At 37.6% G+C, this 10,565-nt stretch overlaps 1 protein-coding gene across 1 annotated transcript in view; it reads left to right on the forward strand.

Annotated features, from left to right (window-relative positions):
* Window positions 1-8,499, forward strand: part of CUNHXorf58 (chromosome unknown CXorf58 homolog) — a 77,494-nt gene extending 68,995 nt beyond the window's left edge. The window contains exons 8-10 of the mRNA XM_007957374.1: window positions 5,003-5,232; window positions 7,408-7,573; window positions 8,332-8,499. Of these exons, the coding sequence (XP_007955565.1) occupies window positions 5,003-5,232; window positions 7,408-7,573; window positions 8,332-8,499 (564 nt within the window). The remainder of the gene's footprint in view (window positions 1-5,002; window positions 5,233-7,407; window positions 7,574-8,331) is intronic.
* Window positions 8,500-10,565: the final 2,066 nt, after the last annotated feature.

Consider the following 10,565-nt stretch of genomic DNA (forward strand, 5'->3'; position numbering starts at 1 on the left):
GGCATAGTATTCCATTGTGTGGATATACCATAATTTGGTTATCCACTCATCCGTTGATGGGCATTTAGGTTGTTTCCATCTCTTTGCTATGGTGAGTTGTGCTGTGATGAACACAGGTGTACATATATCTGTTTGTGCACTATGTCTCACCTCTTTAGGATATATTCCTAGTAATGGAATTTCTGGGTCAAATGGTACTTCTATTTTCAGTTTTTTAAGGAAACACTATACCATTTGCCACAATGGTTGTACCATTTTAAAATCCCACCAGCAGTACACAAGAGTTCCACTCTCTCCACAACCCTGCCAGCATTTGTTATTTTCTGTCCTGTTCAACTTTGCTATTATGGCTGGGGTGAGATGATATCTCATTGTTGTTTTGATTTGCATCTCTCTAATGATTAACGATCGTGAGCAATTTCACATGTGTTTGTTGGCTGCTTGTATATCTTCTTTGTTGAAGTGTCTGTTCAAGTCTTTTGCCCATTTGTGAATTGGGTTATTTACCTTTTTGGTGTTGAGGTGTTGAAGTTTTCTGTAGATTTTGGAGGTAAGTCCTTTATCAGATATGTCATAGGCAAATGTTTTCTCTCAATCTGTAGGTTCTCTTTTTACCCTTTTGACGAAATCTTTCGATGTGCACAAGAATTTAATTTTTAAAAGGTCCCAGTCATCTAGCTTCTCTTCTATCTCCTGCACATTCTGGGTTATGCTTGACAGTCTATTTATGCCATAAATTAGGGCTCCTAGATTTGCCCCTATTTTATCTTTGATGAATTTTATAGTTTTGGGTTTTACATTTAAGTCTTTGATCCAGCTTGAGTTTGTTTTTGTGTATGGGGTGAGGTATGGGTCTTGTTTCATTTTTCTACATATGGATATCCAGTTTTTCCAGCACCATTTGTTAAAGAGGCTATCTCTTCCCCATTTAATGAGGCCCTCGGTCACTTTAAATATTCAAAATGGCTGCCACGTGTAAATAATTAAAATGGCTGCGCCCTCCAGACAGCAGACAGTCCACAGCTCAGGTGGTCTCCCTCCTTGCTGTTTCCCTTCCTAGTCATAGGCCACCAGAGCAGTTGTCCCTGCAGCCCTTGGTGTCCGGAACTGATCTTTAGGTCAATTCTCAGGTCCCAAAACCACTTGGAAATCTTCAGGCTGTTGGTCTCATATAGTAGCTGACAGTCCTCAGCTCCGACCATCTCTGTACTCACTGTGTTTGTTCAGATTTTTCCATGGTTGGTGCCTAATCCACTTCTGTATAGTTCCTTTCAAAGTTCAGGGTTCTAGGAATATCTTCTGTATCTCTGTCAATTGGTTTTTCTTTTCTTTGTTGAAGAGGGTCTGTGTCGCTTGTCTGCCTATTCCTCCATCTTACCGGAAGTCCTGTATATTTTTTCTTTATTGTGTGTGTAATAAGAAGCCAGTGCAGTGTTTCAAGCAATGAAGTGATCTAATCTAATGAATGAAAAGATCACTCTGGCTGCAGTGTAGAGAATGATTTAAAGAACATCAAGATCCCTCTACTAGCTTGAAGGCTTATGAAGTATTCTGGGAGAATGGAGGTAGCTTGGCTTAGGGCTGTGAGGCTGAAAGACACATGAGATGATTAGAGAATAAAAGCAGTGGGGCTTCATGACAGACTGCGAGGTAAGTAAAAGAAAGATTTCCAGCATGGCTCCTGGGTTTCTGGTTTGCGTAACTAGGTGTATTAGCAGTGCTAAATCAGGAAACTTAAACTTTATAGCTGAATAATAATGATAGCAAACACATGTAACATTACTCCTTGTACTCTCACAATGACTCTAAGAGGTATGTACTATTATTACCCCCATTTTACAAGTTATAAAGAAACAAGGGATCCAAAAATTCTAGCTCATAATAATAATATATGGTCATAACTATTCATTCAGTTGCTTCAGTGTGAAACATGAAATTAACATAGTGCCTTAACAGTTTTCCAATTGTGTTTTCTTTTAGAACGTTAAAAGAAGGCAATGCCCTATGAAAAAAGGAAATTTAATCAGGAAATAAGTATGGCTTGGATACCGACTATCTTTTCTTTTAAATGCGTGGGTCAGATACAGACTGTGAAAAGGTCAAGGATTGGTGTCATAGAGAGGGGTTCCCAGATAGACGTATTGGAAGAGAGAGATGATAGCTGACATTTATTGGACCCTTACATGGGCAAGACACTGTTTTTAGTTCTTTATATGTATATTATCTCCTTTAATCTTCAAATGTGTAAATCACGTGACCCTTTTTTACAGATGAGAAAATTGAGACTTAACAGGGTTTAAAAATACCTGCCCAAGGTCAACAGCTAGTAAGAGGCAGAGCAGATCACTGACAATTCTGAGATATTTACCCATTTTATTACTCCACTCTGAGGAAATAAACTATATAGGCATTTCTCATTTTGCACGGTAGTACAGGACCATAAAAATGCTTGTGCAAGTGGAAACCATACGTGTTGTTGGAGGACCAGTATTATTTGTTGTTGTGTGCTGTTGAGTGGATTCTGCCTTATAGTGACCCTATAGGATAGAGTAGACCTGCCCCATAGGGTTTCCTAGGCTGTGATCTTTACAAAAGTAGATTGCCAGGTCTTTACCCTAGTGGTGCCTCTCAGTAGGTTCAAGCTGACAACCTTTCCATTAGCAGCTGAGCATTTAACTATTGTACCACCAAGGCTCTTTCCATTATTTGACTAAATGGTGGTAATTGAAATTTATGCATACCAAAATGGTGCAAAAGCAAGGACTGCCTGTGTGTGTGTGTGTGTGTGTAGTATACCCTGATTGCCTAGGTATTATTTCATTTTTCTGACTTTTTAGCTTGTCCTGGTCTATTCCCATCTTTTAAATGGATATTTATAATGTTGAACTGATTATGTGGATTTGTATTTTTAAAATTCCTAATTTTAAAAGAGCTCTGGTGGTGTAGTGGTAATGCATTTGGCTGCTAACCAGAAGGTCAGTGGTTTGAACCCACCAGCCACTACACAGGAGAAAGATGAGGCAGTCTGCTTCTGTAAAGATTTACAGTCTTGAAAATCCTATGGACCCTACTCTGGCCTATAGGGTCACTATGAGTCAGAATTGACTCAGTGGCAGTGGGTAGAAATTTGATGCCATTTTAAATTGAAAAAAAAATTCTACAAATATTCCAAATGAAAGTAGTGAAATTTAGTTATTTCTGAAAACAGTTGTGAAAATGCCCTGTCCACCCAAGCATGTCATGGACAAGCACTACCAGGTATGCTAAGCACATAACCATAATTTTCAGGCTCATAATTCAGTTTCATTTATCTCACTTATTTTTCCATTAAGTGCTCAGCTGCTAACCAAAAGGTCTGCAGTTCAAACCCACCAGCTGCTCTGCAGAAGAAAATTGTGGCAGTCTACTTCTGTAAAGATTTACAACCTTGGAAACCCTATGGATCAGTTCTACCCTGTTCTATAGGATTGCTCTGAGTTGGCATTGACTTGATGGCAGTGGGTTTGGTTTGGGCTTTGGTTATATTTGTCATAAAGATGTTTATAGGAGCCCTGGTGGTGCTGTGGTTATGCATTAAATAAATAGTTGTTGTTGTTGTTGTTAGGTGACGTCAAGTCAGCTCTAACTCATAATGACCCTAAGCAAAACAAAACAAAACACTGCCCAGTCCTGTCCCAGCCTCACAATCCTTGCTATACCTGAGCCCATCATTGCAACCACTGTGTCAATCCATCTCGTTGAGGGCCTTCCCTTTTTTCATTGACCCTTCAGTTTACCGATCATGATATCCTTCTCCAGGGAATGGTCCCTTCTGACAACATGACCAAAGTAGGTGAAATGAAGTCTAGCCATTCTCACTTCCAAGGAGCATTCTGGCTGTACTTTTTGCAGGCCAGATTTGTTAGTTCTTCTGGCAGTCCATGGCACCTTCAGTATTCTTTGCTAACATCATGACTCAAAAGCATCAACTCTTCTTCAGTGTTTCTTATTTGTTGTTCTACTTTCACATGTACATGAGATGACTGAAAACACCGTGGGTTAGGTTAGGCACACCTTAGTCTTCAAAGAGACATCTTTGCTCTTCAGCACTTTAAATAGGTCTTTTGCAGCAGATTTGCCCAGTGTAGTATGTTGTCCGATTTCTTGACTGCTGCTTTCATTTGTGTTGATTGTGGAACCAAGTAATATGAAATCTTTGACAATTTCAATCTTTTCTCCATTTATCGTGGTGCTGCTTATTGGTCCAGTTGTGAGGATTTTTGTTTTCTTTATCTTTAGGCATAATCCATACTGCAGACTATAGTCTTTAACCTTCATCAGTAAGTGCTTCAGATCATCTTCACTTTCAGCAAGCATGATTGTGTCATCGACATATCTCAGGTTGTTACTGAGTCTTCCTCTGATCCTGATGCCGTCCTTTTGTCCATATAGTCCAGATTCTCAGATTCTTTGCTCAGCATACAGATTGAATAAGTATGGTGAAAGGATAGAACCCTGACACACTCCCTTCCTGATTTTAAACCATGCAGTATCCTCTTCTGTTTGACAGCCTCCTGATCTATGTACAGGTTCCTCATGAGCACTATTAAGTGTTCTGGAATTCCCATTCTTCTTCATATTATACACAATTTGTTACGATCCACCTAATCAAATGCTTTTGCATAGTCGATAAAACACAAGTAAGCATCTTTCTGGTTTTCTTTGCTTTCAGCCACAACAACAACAAAAACAAGAAAATAGTGAGAGAGTGTGGTATTGTGTGCATGATACTGTGTGACATTCTAAGGCAGGAAGAAGGGGAAATACAACATACATAAATAACTAAAACATTGATTTATCAGAAATGAGTCATAGAAGAGAGATAGCGACCAATAAATTTCAGAGATGGGATCAAGGAATGCTTTTTGGATTAAGTGACATCTGAGTAGAACCTTGGGAAATATGTTTAAAAATGTTTTAGAGCACCCACAGCCAATCATTCTTAATTGTTTTTTCCATGCAGTATACTAGTCTAATGGATGAGATGCCTGCTTATTTTGGTGGCAGAAATAACTATTGGAGAAGATTAAGCCTCGAAAACTTTCCCAGGACAACGATGATATATGACATAGTTGATTATGCAGAATCTGGGACAATCTCAAACCGCCTACAAAAAGAAATGAAGTATCTGTCACAGAGACCAAAAACAGAAGAAATGCATCAGCACCAGCTACAGGTTGTTTCTGAAGTTAGGTAAAAGCAATCCTTCATCAAGGTCACACTATTAGGGGCATTCTTGAAAGTGTTCACATTCTGCCAAATAGCTCACTAAAGATAATAAGGGATATGGGAAAAGCGGGGTTGAGGCAGACTGCTCAAAACTTATGCAAATTTTTAAATGGAGCACTGACAAAAAGAACAATTGGTACCTGGGGAGATAACTTGGACCGTCAGATAGGCAGCATATTATGGCTGGAAGCTGCCACAGCAAATATTAAAAATATGGAACAGTAGAGTGGAAAAGATGAAAACTCTTTAATTAGAGCTGGAGCATTACACCAAGACAATGCAGATGAAAGTGGAACCTTGGGCCAGTGTGGTTGCCTTGTAAGTGGACATTGAGAGGCATTGCAATGTGCCCAGAACCAAAAGCCACCCAAGCCAGGGTAAGGGGCTGTTTCTCTCTGGGAAGAGAGCTCCAGGTGCAGGTGCTAGTTTTTATTTTCATAAATATAGCTGAAAGGGCTCTCATCGCCCATGCAGCATAGAGCTGAAAGCTTTTTCCTTTTCCGCTGAATGTTATAATTCTGGTCTTGCTCTCTGGCTCCCCTTGCCTAGGATAAACTATGTATGAATTACACTGACATTATTCCCTTCTTTACCAATAGCATGTGAACCAATTCACATTATAGAAACATACGTTGCAGCAAAACAGACTGTATTATGATCTGAAACAACAGGGACGGGGATGACTCCTCCAATTACATTCTTTTCTGTCCATTACCAAATCTCACCTAGCTCATCTGATTTACAAATTAAAAGTTACTTTCTTATGAAGAAGAGATAATAAGACTACAGGAGATCTGTTGGTAATCTATTTTCATATTTGAAATGAAAAATACTCCTTTAGTCCATGAAGAGGACACTGATGACCTAGTGTCAGGCAAACATGCTGTTTTTTTTCCCCCCCCAAGAGTAGAGATGAGTGATGCTGACCCAATAACATAATTTAGCTCATTTATTTTATGATCAAGGCTATATATTTGCCAGACAGATAGCCTGGTTTAGGGTACAGTCTGTCAGCATGAAACAGATTTTCTCTAACTCGTCAATATAAGAACTGAATATGTAACTTGAGCATATTACCACCAAGGTCAAATAAGTGATGTAATTTTCTCTGCCACAATCTATAACCCCAGGCTCACTGCTATTTGGATTCATGCTACTGATTATCCAAGAATGAATCACTTGAGTAGAGCCGAATGAGTAGCCAGATTCTAAATCAATTGAAGAGGAAAAAGTGCTTTCATAAAGCCATCTTTGAATGCAGTCTTAGTTTGGGATCTCCCTGAAGCAAACTGTGAGACAGGGATTTGAGTGTTTATTTGAGAGATGATCCCAGGAAACACTGATGGGGTCAGCAGGGGGTGGGGGTCTAGAGAAATAAAACGGAAGGGAAGGCAGCCAAAACAGGGTGTGTTGTCAAGCACATTACCACTTTGAGCAACTGGAGCTTAATCCCTCCTGGGAATGCCAGCAATAGTGTAGAGCATGCAACTCAGTTATCCCACAGGGGGCCAAGGAGTTGGGATATTTATACACTAACATCCAACAGTCATTGATTGGTTAAGGGTTCCTTAGGAAGGGAGATAGCCATTCTTGGACACTTTTGGCCTTCTGTGCAAATGGGCTCTTGTTTTCAAAGAAGGCTCTCAGGCAGAGTGATACAAACGCTGGCAGTTGGGCCTATATCCGTTGCACTGGTAAGGCCAAAGGGATGTGGGCATGATGCCAACTGTGTCTGATCCCAACATTGATTAAAAAAAAAACCCAGTTTGTTTTTTCAGCCAATATAAAATTTAAATACTTTTTTATGTAATTATGTAGTATAAAAGAACAAATAAAAGATTCAAATTACTACTACACAGTATTTTCCAGGAAAGCTGATTTAAAATTGATATCAGGCTTTATAATTTTCATCATCATTATTGTCAACATCATCATCTGTACACCTTCATAAGTGGCAGGCAAAGAACTATGCTAAGTTCATGTTCAAGCAGAAACATAACTGGCCTAAAACCTTTTAAGTGCATTGTCGTTCCAAGTATTGAGGTCTATTATGTGTTTGCTAGAGAATGCTTTAATAAAATATGGAACTTGCCTTACATTTAAATTTTACTTTGTGCCTATAATACAAAAATTTTCTAGGTCTCCTTCTTCACCTTCCTTAATTATCACACCTTTGTATCGACCCTATAAAAAAGAAAGTCAAGTAAAACATCTGGGTCGTAGATCCAAAAAAGCTCAAATGAAAGTTGAAAAAATGAGAAAAGCTTATAAGGTGGATAAAGAAGAAGATGCTTCTCCAGTGACCGTAAGTTTAACTTGTACTGAATTTATGTTTTAGAAAATATTCAAACTGCCTATAATAAGTACAATTGCTGAGCAATCCTACTTCCATGGGTAGAATTTTCCTAATCTACAAATTTAAGGATGAAACCCTTTTGGTATATACCCTGGATAGTGTAAAATTACTTTCATCTTGATCACACATTTTTTAAATTCTTAAACAATATTATTAGGTATTCTGATAAATACCAGTTGTTTTAGCTCCACATCAGCATGATTTAGTGAAGAAAAAAAAAAGTCTTTATGTTGATACTGTTAATTTAACACATCTCTGATGGTGCTTTTCTCAATTGGGAGTAATGTCTATCTAAATTCATTAAACACTATACTATTTAAAGCCTGCCTCAGTATATTTGTACACTATAGAAATATTTACAATGACATATATTCCTGTATTGCTTTATAATTAAAAAAATCTGTTATAAATATTTTGGGATGGGGCTATGAACCAAAAACCAAAATCAAACCCACTGCCATCGAGTCAATTCCAACTCGTAGTGACTCCATTGGGTTTCCAAGGCTGTAAATGTTTAGAGATGTGAGTGCCTCATCTTCATCCCACAGAGCAGCTGCTTGGTTTGAACTGCTGACCTGGTAAGCAGCAAAATGCCTTACCCACTACACCACCAGAGCTCCTTAACTATGAGCAGTCGAACATAAAACTATGAAGTAGTAATAATCAAATAGAAAACACTTTTCACTTTTATTCTTAATTCTACCTAGGAACCAGAAAAGGGCACACGACGTATAAAGAAACAGGAGATCGTTATCTCCACTCCATCTTTCGACATTGTGAGAATTGAGGAATCCACGTCAAATACGGAACAGGAAAAAGAAAAGAAGCTATTTTATGTTTGGTCTCACGACGTAGTTAAGTCTGCATCATCTTAAGGATGGCTAACTGACAGAATAACAAAGTCATTTCACAACTTGTCTGTCTACAAATGATTAGGAAATCAAATATAAATAAGCCCTTAGTATATTGTCATAACCAAATGTGCAACAGATTTTAAAGATCTTTTTTGTATTACCATAGCTGCACATATATTTTACTGAGAGAATTTTAATCTGAATAAATTATTTCAATTAGATGCCCTCAAACTAGTAGTGTACAGTTTTGTTCAAGAAATGTTGAGTCAGTCAGTCCCTGGAACTTTCATTCAATTTTTATTTTCTTTCATTAAAAAAAAAAATATCTAGACAGACCATGCTCAGCATAAATATTAGAATTCACAGAATAAAAGGCTGCTCTTCAGTCAGCCTCCAGTGTCTGTTTTTTTAGTTGCATGTTGTTTTTACAGAACAGCTTGTGAATGACCTTTTCTGAATTATAATAAAAATAATAATGAATTTGTTTCTATGGTGGGAATGACATAGCATACCTAATCATTACTGAGCATTGTAAGCACCTGTAGCAGAATGTTGCATCTGTGTTAATGTACTTTGGATATTTTTCAAAGTAGAAACACTGTTCTGAATAATAGTTACCAATTTCATTTTGAATTGATAAATTCTCATTCCTGTTATACCACAAATTATTGATTTTTTGTGTATGTGATCCAGGCTATTGGACCATAACAAACCTTACCAGGGGTTGTGGTAATTAAACCAAATGCAATTATTTACTGAACTTTAAAAATACAATTTTCCATTTTGTTTAACATTTAAAATAGCTTGATTGGTGATTTAACTCAGGCAAAGAAGCCTATAAAACAGTCTCATCCACTGCTAAAATATTCTCTCAGATGATAATATTAGAGTAAATGGGTATGATTCCCACTAGCCTGTATTCAACATACATAAATGTGCACTCTTTACTATTAATACATCCTCATTTGATATTCAAAAGTATGGATAATCCCATCATTTTCAGAGCTTGTATTACACACTAGTTGAATATAAAAACACATATTCATTTATTAAATTGGCAAGCAATTTATCCAATCAAATGCATATCAAATTCAGTCTACTCAAAATATGTGCAATGACAAAGCTAAATAATATTTCAGCTAGCAGGATGGGCAAAAGCAAAAAAGGACACCTTTTTTACCTTTATATGTTGAGTCTGAAGATGTATTTAAGGACCTTTAAGGACATCCACTTTCCATATTTCATTAGTTATAATTCATTGTAACACCTACCTACTAAGGAGACTGGGAAATGTACTCTTACTTTAATTTAGGTAGTTATGTACCAAATTATATTTTTCATTATAAGAGAAAGGGATAATGGATATTAAGGCACAACTAGCATCTCCTTCCATACAGAGATAATGTCCTCTATTGGTTCTTTTAGCTCACATTAAACAATGTAACCACATCCCAGAAATCCTTTAAAAAGCAGAACCACACATAATCCCATCATACCATACAACTGTTTTCATTCGCTTATACCTTTCCAATCTGTCTAAATGCACCCATATTTTTCACATAGTTGTAATTATAGGTAACATCTACATCTAAATTTTCACTTAATGTTACACCTTAAACACAGTCCACTTAAAAACAATATTTTGTGCACAACTGGAAGAATGTTATCAATGTCAGTGAATTATACATGTGAAAACTGTTGAATTGGAGTATGTTTTCCTGTGTACATCCTCAATGACCAAAAAACAAACTTTTGTAAATTTTATTGTGGTAAAATATGTTGTTGTTAGGTGCCGTGGAATTGTCTCCGACTCATAGCAACCCTGTGCATGACAGAACAAAACACTGCCCGGTCCCTAACCAGCTCCACAATCCTTGCTATGCTTGAGCCGATCGCTGCAGCCACTGTGTCAGTCTGTCTCATTGATGGCCTTTACCTCTTTCGTTGACCCTTCACCTTACCAAGCATGACATCCTTCTCCAGGTAATGGTCCCTTCTGACAACATGACCAAAGTAGGTGAGACGATGTCTGGCCATTCTCGCTTCCAAGGAGCATTCCAGCTGCACTTCTTCCAGGACAGATTTGT

The sequence above is a fragment of the Orycteropus afer genome, unplaced genomic scaffold (genome assembly GCF_000298275.1).
Source record: "Orycteropus afer afer isolate SDZICR_OR568_19922 unplaced genomic scaffold, OryAfe1.0 scaffold00739, whole genome shotgun sequence".
Lineage (NCBI taxonomy): Eukaryota > Metazoa > Chordata > Mammalia > Tubulidentata > Orycteropodidae > Orycteropus > Orycteropus afer.